The 15,208-nt window shown below is 39.7% G+C and overlaps 1 protein-coding gene across 1 annotated transcript in view; it reads left to right on the plus strand.

Moving 5' to 3' along the window:
- The window catches only part of LOC126147884 (phenoloxidase 2-like), a 244,693-nt gene that overhangs the window by 201,056 nt on the left and 28,429 nt on the right, over positions 1-15,208 (plus strand). The window contains exon 11 of the mRNA XM_049915721.1: positions 6,686-6,874. Within this exon, the coding sequence (XP_049771678.1) occupies positions 6,686-6,874 (189 nt within the window). The remainder of the gene's footprint in view (positions 1-6,685; positions 6,875-15,208) is intronic.

Genomic DNA, 15,208 nt, shown 5'->3' on the forward strand with positions numbered 1-15,208 from the left:
GCTATCACTCGTCATGCATATTACTTTGTTAACTTTCCCACTTGACTGACACAAGCAGCAATCCTCTGCAGCTGGAGGGCTCTGAATTACATGACAGTTCTTAATGGTACTATATCAGTGGGTGGGAAATAGTGTGCTGTAATTGAATTTCTAACCAAAGAAAATGTGCATCCAATAGAAATCTGTAGAATAATGAAAGCTGTGTACGTTGATGATTGTATCAACAACATAATATGCAATATATATAAAAAACAAAGATACTGTTAACTTACCAAACAAGAAAGCGATGGTATGTTGATAGACACAATGAAAAACACACACACAAATTTCAAGCTTTCACAACCCAAGGTTGCTTCATCAGGAAAGAGGGAAGGAGAGGGAAAGACGAAAGGATGTGGGTTTTAAGGGAGAGGTTAAGGAATCATTCCAATCCCCCTAAGGTAAGTCTTTCCGCTCTTGGGATTGGAATGACTCCTTACCCTCTCCCTTAAAACCCACATCCTTTCGTCTTTCCCTCTCCTTCCCTCTTTCCTATTGAACCAACCTTGGGTTGCGAAAGCTTGAAATTTGTGTGTGTGTTTGTGTGTTTTTCATTGTGTCTATCAACATACCATCACTTTCTCGTTTGGTAAGTTAACAGCATCCTTGTTTTTTATATATATTTTTCCACATGGAATGTTTCCCCCTCTTATATTCACATAATATGCACTTTTGGATTGTGTGACTTGTAATGAAAGAAATACATGAGATGGAGCTCAGAGTGGATGAGTACAAATGGTAACCAACAAGACTTACTGGAATCAGGTTGATGAACTCATCAGAGAAAATCATCAGATAACACAGACTCAGCTGCCATGTAAGTGAGGAATATCATGAGAGCATGTACAAGCCATCATTGCAGAACTGCAGTATAGAAAACTATGTGCTCAGTGGATGCCTCAAATGCTGACTCCTGATACAAAACAGAGGAGATTAGGCACCTGTCAGCAATAACTTTTGTTTTGAGTGTGAAGGTGATGGGTTCACCAGATGATGAAATTTAGATTCACTATTTTGTCCCTGAAAACAGGAGAGCATCAGTGAAGTTTCCACAAAGAATCAGTGATGCTATAAAAATTCAAGCCCATGCCCATCAGCAAGCAAAGTCATACTCACAGTATTCTGAGACACTCAAGCCATGGTTCATTTGGAATTCATGCCTAAAGACACCACCATAATCTCTGCAAGGTACTGTGAAACCCTTAGAAAACTGAAAGAACAGATTCAAAGAGTTCATCCACACATGGAGCATGTTCTCCTTTAGTATGACTTTGCCAGAACACACATGAGTCTTGTGACATCTGCAAAATCTCACTCTTAGGTTCGCTGTTACTGATTGTCCTCCATATGATTTGAGCTTAGTCCCACCTGATTTTCATCTGTTTCTAAAACTTAAAGAATGCCTTTGAGGGCTTCACTTTGATAGTGATAAATACATGAAAGCAGAGGTAGGCTTGTGGCTCAGTCAACAAAGTCAAACATTCTACAATGATTGTATTAACAAATGGGTCTCTCATTATGAGCAATGTGTTCATTGCCAGGATGACTTGTTGAGAAAATATATATAGATATGAAGACTAATTATGTAGACTGTTGATAAAGTTTGTTTTATTTAAAAATTTTTATCAGTTTTAGCAGCTTTAGCAGTTTAGGAGTTTTTAGCAATTTTGAAGGCATTACTTGTCAGCATGACCTTATATATTCAGTACAACCAATGCAAATGTCTAATGAAAATATTTATTGATGGATCAAAAATAACACAGACCATGTGTGGTTAGTGCCTTATCTTCTCCTGATCTCCAGAAGAACTGTTTTGCTCCCTTCCTCAAACAAGTCAGTAGCTACTGCAGAGCCAGTGGCCATCATGTAAGCTCTGCAGCTTGTCAAGCTGTTTGAACTTGCAGGGGTTCCACCATCTTGAAACGCACTTTTAACTTTAGTTGACAGAACTGCCCATTTCTTCCAGAAGTTCTCCCTGAAAATTGCTTTTTTACAAAGGACAATCTAACTGCTCTGGAAAATTATCTGGTTTTATTTGTGAGTTTATAAACAGACATGAATTCATGACTCAAGTTACAAGTTGTTATTAATGCAAGCATGACTGAACTGTTCCAAGGCTATTGGTAGAATCCTCCTCTACTTCATTCAAAACTTTTAGGTCAGTCATGAACTTTGTATGACGCATAGTGCTGTAGACTCTACAGCTAGTTGCGATGATATATTTCGTCATAATATGGCCTTTCTCTGCTGCACTATGCCCCAGGAACTCTAGCAAAAAATCCAAACACAATGAACCCAGAATCAGTTCAATACTCTGACTAACCATAATAACATAACTTAAAGGTGATTGGGAACCAACTAGCCATGATTTCTCAATTATATCAGCTGTTATGGGGGAGGGTGTTTTACAAACTTCTGAATTATTTATTCATGTCTTTGTACTCTCACATCTGTCATCCCTATAATTGAGTAATTTTGGTCATTTGTGACTAACTTATTATAATTAACATAGCACAATCATATTGTTGACCATGGTGTCTCAATAAATGTATCCATCTTTGAATGAAATTTTATAAGCTTCTGATATAACAGAGAAGTAATTTTTAAAATTTATTTATTTATTATGTCAAAAGCACAGAAATATAAAAAAATATATGTGTTGACATAATTTCACACAAAAGAAGACCAAAAATTGGACACTTCAAGTGCATTTGGTGTAGCTCGCATAAGGTCTTTCGTGGTGCAGGTGGTTGGTGACGAACACTGACGGAAATGGCTGTTAGTCTGCTCAATGACACACTGGCAAAGAACTGAGTCCACAGAGAAACCTCAAGCCCACAGATTGGTCTTGCATCTCGTTGTGTTTGATCGTAATCTATTGAGAGACCTCCATATTGACCATATCTCTGAATGTCCAGGGGGAAGTTCTTCCTTTGGAGCCAACAATTCTCCCAAATACTGACATTTCTCCTGCCATCACGAGATCCTTGCCGCATGTGGATTCTTGATGAGAGCCTCAGTACTTGTCAAGAAGCTCTTTCTTGATTTCAGCCTAGGATGTGCAGGCTGATGACTATGTAGTAGATTGGCTTCCATCATTGTGGCCTTACTTTTCTCATATCTCTCAGCTACCTCACATCTGATTTCAGGAGGAGCTATGCCAGCGAGATTTCAGGAGGAGCTATGCCAGTGAGGCAATGGAGTTTGTCCACAGGAGTATGTCCTAAGCAACCCGTGATAATCCGACAAGACTCACTTAGAGCCACATCTACGTTCCTGGCATGACTAGACTTGTACCACACTGAACACGCATATTCAGCAGTGGAATAACATAGAACAAGTGTGCTTAAGTGCATAGTGCATGGATTAGCACCGCATGATGTACCTGTCATTTTTGCACTATGTTATTTCTGGCTGCCACTTTCTGTTTGGTGTTTAGGCAATGCTTTTTATATGTTAGCGCATGATCCAGAGTTACTCCAAGATATTTGGGAGTAGGATTATGTTCGAGTTCGATGCCTCCCCAGGATATATTTCAGGATCCATTTGATTGTTTATTCTTCAGGTGCAAAGCGCTGGTCTGAGTCTTGGCAGGAATAGGTTTCAAGTAATTCCCATGATAATAAATAGTGAGTTATTCCAAAGATTTTGATAGTGTATCTTCTACAGTCTCAAAACAGTCAGTCTGAGCAGTGATAGTGTAGTCATCAGCATAAATAAAGCTTCGAGTTCCTTCAGGTATAGGTTGATTGTTGGTATAGATGTTGAATAATAGCGGCACAAGCATGCTGCCTTGTGGTAGCCCATTTTTCTGAGTTCTGCATCTACTTTTCTTACCCTGGAATTCCACAAAAAAATCTGTGGTTCTGTAGAAGGTTTCTAATATTGCACATGAGTTTGAAGTCTTTAGTTATATCATAAACTTTATTCAGAAGGAGCTGATGGTTGACCGTATTGTAAGCTACGGATAGATCGATAAAGACAGCACCTGCAATGAGCCATTTCTCATATCCATCTTCGATATGTTGTGTTAAGATTAGAAAGGTGGAGTCTCTTCTAATACCACAGCAAGCAGGTTTCAGAGAAGGGAAAAGTTGCATGTCTCAAATATTAAACTTTTAAAATGGTAACACATCACAAGTTTATGTGTCCTTATTGACTGACATAAGTTACTTTGATCAATAGTTGAACATCATCAGTCCTGCTATGTTTGTAGTAACAGTTCTCAACATACCACCTTACCAATCATATCCAGTGGGTTGTCTTATAGATTCACTTTCTATCTGTACTTATAAGCAATTACACTTGAACATATACTGTTATCACTAGCACCAAACATGTGCTTACTAATAGTGTAATAGCCCCTTAATACCATGAAATAGTGCATTGATAATGGCTAGGCACTAGTCCTACATAGTCTTGAATGAACTGTGATAGAAGCCCAAAGAACAGGGGACTGGCATATTAGGACATGCATTGATACCAGGAAATAGTGCATTGATAATAGCTAGGCACTAGCCAAAATCTAGATTTGCTAATAAAACCTGAAAGAAAAGGACAACTGATTGCTGTGCTCTATCATTTGAAAGTTGTATCACAGTTGTTGAGTGCACCCACATTCCTAATGGTCTAACGATGTGTGATGATAAGAAGTAATGTGATGTTGGATTGCAAGCAAAATTCACACCTCTCACTCATTGGTTGACTTACTTGATCTGTGCAGCCGATCTTCTCTGGATTGCCAGCTCTGTCGATCTCCAAAACCTTCTTCACCAAAGAACAATGCTGGTTACAGGAATTTATAACATTTTCTCTCTATTTTTGAAATAATTTAGTACTTGAAGAATACTTTTAACTCAGTCATAGTATATTTCAGCTTCCACAGAGATCAAATTCAATATTTTCCACATATAAATATTCAAACTCATGCAAGTCAACTGACTCATCTCACATCAGATCCGATTAGAATACATTTACAATATAGTTTGCTTAATAACCACCCGCAATTATGAACATGTCCTACTTCTCTCAAGTCCAGTACCTGAATTATAATTAAGAATGTTTCAACTGTTCTTTTTTCTTGTTAGAATCATCAACAATGTAAAACACCATAAAATACATAAACACTTCTTGTTCTTCCAATATAGCTTCTGTGGTGCGAGTGGCAAACACTTGTCAACCGTTGCATCTACCTTGTGCTCGTGACTCCTTTCCAGCCTGCACACATAAACATGTGTCATGTAGTATGAATGTCCTCTCGCACTTATTTTTCAAAATATTGTGTGTTTGAGATGGTAGAACAGCGAGTGGTTCTAGAATTTATGCGGAAATTCTCGAATCACTACAATGGGGGTAAGTTAATTAGGTGCATAGTGTTTCTGCAGTATGGGAACAGCGATGAGACCCACAGAAATACTGTTTGTTACTTTCAATTGTTTGTCACTGACATCATAAGTTGAAACACATTATTGAACCACATCACACACCAGATTGATCACTGTAGGTGATTGAAGAGTCAACTGAGAAGCACTGCACCATCCAGAATCTAAAGCATCCGCATGGCATGCAAATTTTAGCACATGATGGTTATGTGTGGGTCATGTAGTAACTGTATCAGTGTAAAAATTATCTCTTAAGTGGTCATTGCGAACTGTCAGGATTCACTACTGTGAAGGGCACCAATGTGGAAGTCAGGGACAGTGTGGATATTATATAAATCAGGTACAACGTGGTATGGTAGACTAACAGTATAATGGTCAGATATACCCAAGTGTTCACCATGGATGCTAAGAACAAACTAAAGTTTAGGTGAAGTCACAGATATTCCACTCACAGCACAACAGTAATGTATATCGTAGTGGATGTCCCCCATCTGTTTATGGAGTAGTACATGAAACTTTTATGGAATGGTACAGTATTTTATATGTTTTATGTGAGGCTCTAACAAATGTCCACTGAGTGCAGTTACTTACATGTGTTGCAATAATAGTGAAACACAATGCAGGTGGCCTACAACTGTTTTTCTCAGTTTTGGCTCAGGCAATGATGTAATGAACACTGATGTTTATGTAACCATTTTAGACACTCTGTGACAATTATATGGAACTGTAAATCTTCTACATCAGCAAGATAACATTTCTGCACACAAAGAAAGGAATATTGTGCATTTATTCAAAGAATGTGGATGAATGTGTGGGACTGCCCTTCTCAAAACCTTATCACAATCACACTCACTATCTTCAAAATGAACTGGAGCATTAGTTGTGCACCAAATAAATTCACCCAGAACTCCAAGAACAATTCATGATACTTAAGAATGCACAGAAACAAATTCCACACTCATTGTCTTAAAATATTGGAATACATTTCGTGGAAATTAAATACAGTAAGAACAGTGAAATCATGTCCTGTGCTGCCAGCTGCTGGTATTTTTACTTTAAAACAAACAGTAATATATGGAGATAGAGAGGCTTGTTGTTTATCCCAACGTATATATTCAGCCTATTTAAACTATGATCTGTTTATATGCAAACACGGTTATATATAAGTGATGTACTGCATAATAATTAACTTCCAACTTTTAAAATAAAAATAGATAAATAGGAGCATGTTGTTCCTTCTTTTAATAAAGGCAATTCTTTTGCAGTTAACTTTTCCTGGTGTTAATGTATCTGGCATAGAGCTTATAACAGCAAATTCAATAAAAAATGAATTCGCAACATTTTGGCAGAAAAGTGATGTCGATCTCTCCAGAGGTCTTGATTTTGCCCCTGGTGGAGCAGTCTATGCTCGCGTTACACATCTGCAGCATGCCCCATACTTATTTGCAGTACAGGTGAGTTCACTTGAAACTCTTATTTATGCTAATCACCTATTTGATTAAAAATAAATAAATAAATAAACTGTTATTGGTGTAGACCAACATAGAATAATGATTTCCTCAATAGAGGCTTAAAAGTGACCAAATTTATTTACACATTGTGTTCAAATGCTAAGTATACTCAATAATTAAGAGGTTATTTCCCACATAGACCTTTGGAAATGTTATCAGAACAAGGAAAATCTTAATCACAAGGTAGACTGTAATATTCCAGCCTGTAATTATTGTAAGGTTCACTAACACACTGCCCTTTCCTAAAAAGAAGCAAGCCAGTCCATGTTGATAACCAGTGATGATTCACAGGCTAACAATATACATTCTCAAACATATACCACATCTGTGCCTGTAGTCATAATGGAGCAAGAGGCTAAGCATTTATCCAAAGACAGCCAAAACACAGCGTAGGTCTTTTGAAGCTGATTGGATACTGGTGGGTTTTCATAAAAGACCAAACACCGATGACCTCAGAGATATAGTTGTGCACTGTGTCACAGTGGCACCTTCCCAAATACATTTACTTTTATGTTCATTTTAAAGTTTTCCCAAAATAACCACACCATAGACTGCTGGAAGCTGGGAACTGCTTGTAGCTGCTGTACAGTGCTAGACTTGAGGGATGTGTTGAGAGGGCCTTGGTTTTCATAGGGAGAGGCAGGACTGTGGATTCTGTTGAGGTGTTGGCAACAGCAGTGAACTGGAAGCTGGTGTATGATCCACTTCCATACAGGTCTGTTCAGTGTCTGGTTTGCAGATTTGAGTTATAGTTGTGGATAGGCTTTGGTAGGAAAGATCTTAGTGGAAAGCTGATTTCTCTCAACTGATGCTGCATCTGGTTGTAATAGCAGGTTCACTTCCTGTCTTTGAAACAAAAACATTTTCTGACAGCTTTATCTCAAGACAACAGTGGAATATTACCTTGAGAGTGGCCAGCTATGTGTGTGTGTGTTGGTATGCTGTAACTGACTGTTACTATCAGTTCAGCAAAACATCCATGGTAACAGAAAGGTTAATTACAATTATGATCCAAAAAATAGGAGGCAGTTTTCCCACTAGTGCTATCAAATTACTCACTTACTTGACAGAGTGGTATAAAATAGAAATGTGACAAGACAATAAGAAGTAATCAATAATATTTATTAGTGGTGATGGTACAGTACAGCATTTGGTGTTTTTTGGTCAAGACTGCTTGTAATCCTTTCCTAATAACTTGAATGTTTCCTGGCAATCTATGATATTGTCACTGAGATTAAAATTAATCATGCACACACTTGTTCAACGATCCTAGTTCTCCTCATACAATGAGTGCTACTTTGGAATGTAGTCTTCTGAAAGGAACTTGCGAAAATGTGTTCTGTGGTGTATGTATAGGAAGTGAACTGAGCTGGTTGCAGCCACTGAACAGTGACAGTGTTCACAGCACACTGCCATTTCTGCCTGTCAGCAGAAGCATCTCCATCTTCACCAATGTTTAGGTAAACAAAGAACTTACCAGCTGACAGCCTCTCTTCCACTATCTGTGGTGGGTGGCAACTATTAGATGATGAATATGACAAGCCAATGGATGTGGTGCAGAAGCAAAAAGCGGCCCTGATTTGTTGGCGCCATGTGGAGGCTGCTACTTGGAACTGAGAGGTGCCAGGTGTGACTGTGCCAGTGTTGTGATGGGCTCTCAAAGTATTATTGTGTACCACTTGAGCCATGGACTCAATAATGTGAGTGCTTACTCATGGGGGCCTAGGCACAGAAGCTACTCCTATTGTGCTGCAGTTTTTGATGGAAATGTGGAGGAATGATTAACCTACTTTCTGGTGAGTCTACTTGCACATGTTTGTGTGTGTGCTAGAGTGTGAGGGTCAAATTTGCGTGCATGCATCAGTAGTTCCGTGTGCGCTGCCAGAGGCATTGTGTTTATTCACGCGAAGTTCATATCATTTATTCCTTGTTTTAGTTACTTTTCATATGTTAATTACTCTATGTTTTCTATCTATCTTTCTGTAGTGTGTGTTCCTTTTACACGTGTTTAGTAACACTAGGAACGAGAGGCTCACTGACCTTGACTAGACTGTTGCACATTACTAGAATCATAAGCTCTGTATTTTAGTGCGGCACACAAAAATAAAGTTCCATAATTTAGTTTAACATACTCTGGTGTATGCATCATTTCTGTAGCAGGCATGGCAGAATCATAGGACCTAATTCATTTACACTGTGGCTAAAGCAGTGACCCCGATGTGATCTGCTCTGCCTGTGCGTGTGTAACACCAGTAAAGAATTAATGAGAATCAAGCAGCTGCTAACTCAGCAGTATCTAGACTAGCCTTGAGACTATCGCCATCCTGGCTGCAAAATCTGGTGCTGTGGTTTGCCCAGGTACAGGCAATTTATTATTATTCAGGCTTTACCAGAGACACATCTAAATTTGCATTGGCAGTGAGCCAATTGGAGCATGTAATGGGACCCTTCTCTGATATTACCTTTTATTATAGAAATAGCCAATACCAAAGAGTATTTTCAAATCTTGTATAGGTTAAAATTATCTCAGCTGTTTCACTAAAAGAATATCATATGATTTTTTGTATGTTGTATTATATTTCAGGTTAAAATGTACAAAAAGAAACTAATTTGTTACAATTGATAGTTACTAGCTCCTGTTTGTATAGTTTAAATTATTCTTCTTTTAGAAATATTTGGAATTATGAAATATCTGGCATTATTAAAATTCATATTATTAATTGCCCAATCTAACACTAATTATTAAATTTATTTCTGGGTGATATAACTTGGTGATGATTCTTCTTTTGCCAAGAAAGATTGTAAACTCTTTTCTTTTTTAAACTCTTTGGCATGCCTCTGATGGAAATTGATGTGTTTTTCATTTTGGCAGTAATAATGTAAATTTTGGTTTTATGAAAACGGAGATTGTGAAGTCAGTGTGATATAGAAGAATGGTATAAAATACAAAAAACAGAAAGTACTTCATCAATTATTATGTCAATTGGAACCCACAAAGTCAAAATTGCAGCCTCAAGAATCTACCACTAGACATCCTGCAGCCAACAATGAGAAAATGAAGATTTAAAAAAAAAAAAAAAAAATGCATATCAGCTTCAAAAGAAGAGTGCATCCGTCAGATACTAATTCAAGAAGACATTGGGGACCAAAGGCCTTCACAGTATCTGCAGCATCTTAAAAGTAAAATTTATGCTGGTATCTGATCATCTGCTGAGTACAATCTAGAGCAGTCGCTTACCTCCATCTATCAAGGCAATTATCACGATGCAGTCAGAGATGTCGTTAGACTCTGTGGCAGGATTGGACGACAAGGTGCTGGATGTTGCCTCACCTGCACCTATTATCAGCCAGCACAGTAGCATGAGCTGAGTATGATGCATTAGCGGTGAAGGTCGATCAACTGACGCAACATATTAGCCAGCTGGTAGAGTGTTGCAGTGTCGGTGGAGATCGCAGCTGGCCAAGATACAGTTGACACTCCCACAGCAGGGCTGTCTCCCACTCTCCTATGCCATCATCTGATGCGCAGAAGGATGTGTGCTAGTACCAATGGCATTTGAGGGAACTTGCGCAATGCTGCACCAAACCGTGCGTGTTCCCAAATGCCAGTGGCAATTGAACATAGGTGCTTCGTCAGATTGTTGGCCAACATCACTCAGATTGTCGGCCAACATCGTAGTGCCTATTCATGAGCAATCAACACACCAGCTGTAAGTACTTGGTTGAGACTGGATCCGAATTACATATTTGCCCATGTACGATACTACATCAGTGCCAACCGCGTACATCATTCTGCCTGGTGGCTGTGAATAACTCTGCCGTTGCTTTCTCAGAATACAGCTGGACTTTGGCCTCTGCCATGTGTTCCTTTGGAATTTCACTGCAGCAGATGTGGCAGACCCAATAATATAAGTGGATTTCTTGGTGTACTTTAACCTTTTGGCAGATTTGACCAACAGCTACCTTGTAGACTAGACCATCGGGCTGATGGCTGCAGATTTCTGGCGCCAGGCATCCAACCAATCTGCCCGACTGATTACTGCCACTGCCGATGAGTATGCCACATTACTGAAGGACCTTCCAGCGTTAAAAAAGCCACTGGGCATACCAAAGGACATCAGGCACAACACTGTGTGCTATATCAAGACAAGTGAGGGGCCGCTGATCTCCTGCCGACAAAGTTGACTGGCGCTGGACTTTTTGTAGATAGCTAAGTCTGAGTTTGATACCATAATCAAAGAGGACAGCCCTTGGTCTTCACTGCTATACCTCATCCCCATAAAGGGTGGGAATTACAGAGCACTGAACATCTGCACAATACCTGACTCGATACCTCTGCTCCACGACTTCAGCTATGCATTGAGCTGTGCTTGTGCCTATAGTGTACTAGATTGCACCAAGGTCTACACACAGATTGTGGTGGCCAATGAAAACAGCCATTATTATGCCATTTGGCTTATTTGAAAGCCAATTTATGACTTTCAGTCTCCGGAATGTAGTGCAAACCTCACAAAAGTTCATTGATTCAGTGCTGCAAGGCCTGTCATTCTGTTTTGCTTAGCTGGATGACGTTTTGGTCTTCTCATCTTCACCAGAAGAACACTGCCAGAATCTTGTTGAGGTTTTTCAATGACTAAGTGAGTACGGAATTGTGCTGAACATGGTGAAGTGTATCTTTGGACAGCTACAAGCTGACTTCCTAGGCCACCACATTACTCCTTCAGGCTCACAACCATTGCTGGACAAAATACAGGCTATCCACCAGCTGCCCCAGCCAGCCACATGCAAGGAATTAAGACACTACCTAGGGCTAGACTTTTATCGGCGACATCTGCCACATGCATCTGAAGTTCAAGAGCTGGGCCCAGGGGCTACAGGCTATTTGACAATTACCTGTACAGATGACATGATCATGGCATTTGAGAAAACAAAACAAGCGATAGCGGATGTGGCATGTTGGCGCATCCCTGAATTCACTGTTGGCTGTGGTTGTAGATGAGAGCTAGACAGGAATAGGCAGTGTGCTCAACAACACATTGATGAGGCCTGGTAGCTACTAGCTTTCTTCTCTGGAAAGCTGACAATGTTGCAACAGAAATTGAGCACGTAAGACTGTGAACTGCTGGCAGTGTGCGAGGCTGTCAAATACTTTCATCCTTATGTTGAGGCTTTTGCCTTCACAGTATTTACAGACCACAAGTCACTGACATTCGCCTTCCAGGAAAATAATCAAAACTGCTCACTGAGGCAACAAACTCAAATGCTATACGTTGACCCATTCACTATGGACATTCAACACGTTTCCAGGATTGACAACTTCATGGTGGATTGTCTCTCTCACATCAGCAGTGTCTCTTCACTGGACTACATTGCACTTGCAGAAGCACAGAGGTCAGGCCAAGAGCTGCAAGACCTGTTACAAGATGCAAGGATTTCATTGCAACTACAACCCGTAGGCATTCCTGGTGCCAGTGTGCAACTGTATTGCAATGTGTCCACAGCCAAGCCACGTCCATACATTCCTCTGAACTTCCGACGGCAAGCACTCGAATCCCTACACAGCCTGAGACACCCAGGTATGAGACCTATGCTCCATGTGGTTCTAGACTGCTTCGTGTGGCTGCAACCAAAGAGGGACTATAGAGAGTGGAAGAAGTATTGTCTCCAGTGCCAATGCAGTAAAGTCGACACACATGCTCATTCACCAGTAGGTTACCAATTCTTGGCAAGGCATATTCAGATTTCTAAAAAATATGGAACATGATACAGTACTATAGGGTCTTTAATATGAAATCAAACGTTGGTGAAAGTGTCAGAGCCAAAAATTTTAGCAGCTGTATAAGGAGTCACAGTGGCAAAAGTTATGTTTTGGGTAAATTTCTTGTATTCAGCAGATACTGCGAGTTGATATTTTCATAGAATTGATTGGTTACTACAATTTTACAGTCATCTTTCAGTTGAATGCAAAGCAGGTGAATAAACTGCAAGTGTATGTCTTCATTGATAAGTGACACTAATGGACCAGAATGTTACAGGTTCATTACTCACTGTAAATGCTAACATCAATATACTTGGCACATTGGTTTCATTGTTATGTACTTGCAAAATGTTGCTGATGCGTGTACTCTTACTTTACAGAGCTGGCTTCAGGCTCCATGTCTGATTATGATAAACAGTTGTCACATTGCCTCATTTATTGCACCTCTAATATATCATGTCATGGCGAATACGGACTCTACATTGATGAGTCTGGAAACACTGTGGGCATGGTGGATTCTGTTGACTACTTGGGAATGTATATGCTATATTTCTGTCTTTATGACCACTGATGAGCACTGCTGTTTGATTGGTCTCACTCATTCTATCTTTTTGATATCAGATTGGGTGCAGTGAACTGACTAAGAAAAGTGATAATGTTGACATGGTATCTCTCGATTCATTATGCTTTGATAACTTGATCTGCTATGCTTCTGCTTAGATGGTTCATCTAATTAAGATTTTTTAAAATTTTCTCTCTAGTCTACTACAGAAATTTCAAAAACTTCATCCAACATAGGATCAAACTGTTATAATGACAGATCCCAAGCCTTATCATTGACTTCCATGAGGATGACTATATTCCTGATAACCATAACAGTGGTTGAATTGAGAATGTCTACATATCAATGTACACAATTTACTCATACACTTTAATTCTGTAATACAAAAGGCATCCTGTGATGTACACTAAGGGACTGTAAAAGGTAAAACACTCAGAAGCAATGGTGTGCAACACGACATGCTAAGAGGATGTGTAAAACAGTGGAAACATAATAAGTGAATTAATTGCAGAGTTTGGCAGGAATATAGGCCCATCAGCAACCTCTTTTGTATGACTAGACAGATCAGTGTGTTAAAAAATGTTCAGTCAGTGGGGAGCCATCAAACAAAGTGGAAATGTGTAACCAAGAGTCACTAGGCCTTGCAGACATCACAGGGAGGAATACAGGCATGAAAGTGCATTGAGCACTGCAGAAGCTGTGGACATGTCTATGTGGATGGTCTGATGGCATCTTCTGATAGCTAGACTGACGACACTCATACCACTGTGTCACTTCCATTGACCAGAACCCAATAGTGCCACAGACTGCAATGGACACCACATGAATGCCAACTTTGGCATGCTGAGTGGCAAAATGTAGTGTTTTCAGACAAATCCTGTGCCAACTTGTCCTACAGTGATGGCTGCATACATATTCAAAGCTGCAGTGGTGAACACAATCAGGCAGACTGAATTGCTGAGCAGCATACCAGACAAACACCAAGTGTGACTGTTTGGGGCACCACTGCACATGCGATCTTGCCTCATACACCTTGAGTACAATCTGAACAGCTACTGCTAAATCAGGGAGATTTTACAGATTGGGGCATTACCTGCCCTGCACGCTGTTCCACATGCCACATTTCAGCAGGACAATGCCTAGCTGTATGTGCTGAGAAATGTGCAAGGCTTCTTCAAAGAATGATGGGTACCTCTGCTTCCCTGACCTGCCTATTCATGTGACAGGTCATCCATCGATCATGTCTGGGATGTGGTTGGTTAGTACCTTGTTCATTCAAGTGCTCCTGCAGCAACAATTGATGTTTTGTGGATGCATCTACAAATGGCTTGGCAGAGTATTCCTCAGCAGCATATTCAGGCACTCTGATTCCCTGCAATGATGTCTAATGGCTCTGATTGCAGCACTTGGTGACACTACTACATACTGAATTTTCACAGTCACAGTGCATTTACGGATCTGTAATGCTAATCATTTGCATAGTGTCAAGTCCCTAACCAATGGAATAAATTTCATTGTGATCACATCTATCTTGATGTTTCACTTTTTCAAAATAGTAGTGTGTCTTAGATGTGATTTCAGGTTTGCACTCAGCAGGTCATTGTCAGATGTCTGTGTCATATTGCTGAAATCTAGTTTCATGGCAAATTTTCAAATAATGTACTCAACACAGAGTTTAGTTATTTGTTTACACACTTATTTTCACTTGTAGCAACGCAATGACTGCTCTCAGATCTCACGTAGAATGTTAATCACAGGCACACACTTTCAATAACCTACTAATCAGTATGAAAGTGGCAAAATGTTTGTAGTGCACTTTCACATATGGATTCTGCTGGCTGAACACCACAAGGTGGTTTTCGATTCCACAGGCACTGAACACAACAAACTTACTGATCACTGATAGAAATAAGCAGATGTCCATATTGTTGACATGAAAATGCAGTTGTAATGGAAA

The sequence above is a fragment of the Schistocerca cancellata genome, chromosome 2 (genome assembly GCF_023864275.1).
Source record: "Schistocerca cancellata isolate TAMUIC-IGC-003103 chromosome 2, iqSchCanc2.1, whole genome shotgun sequence".
Taxonomy (NCBI): Eukaryota; Metazoa; Arthropoda; class Insecta; order Orthoptera; family Acrididae; genus Schistocerca; species Schistocerca cancellata.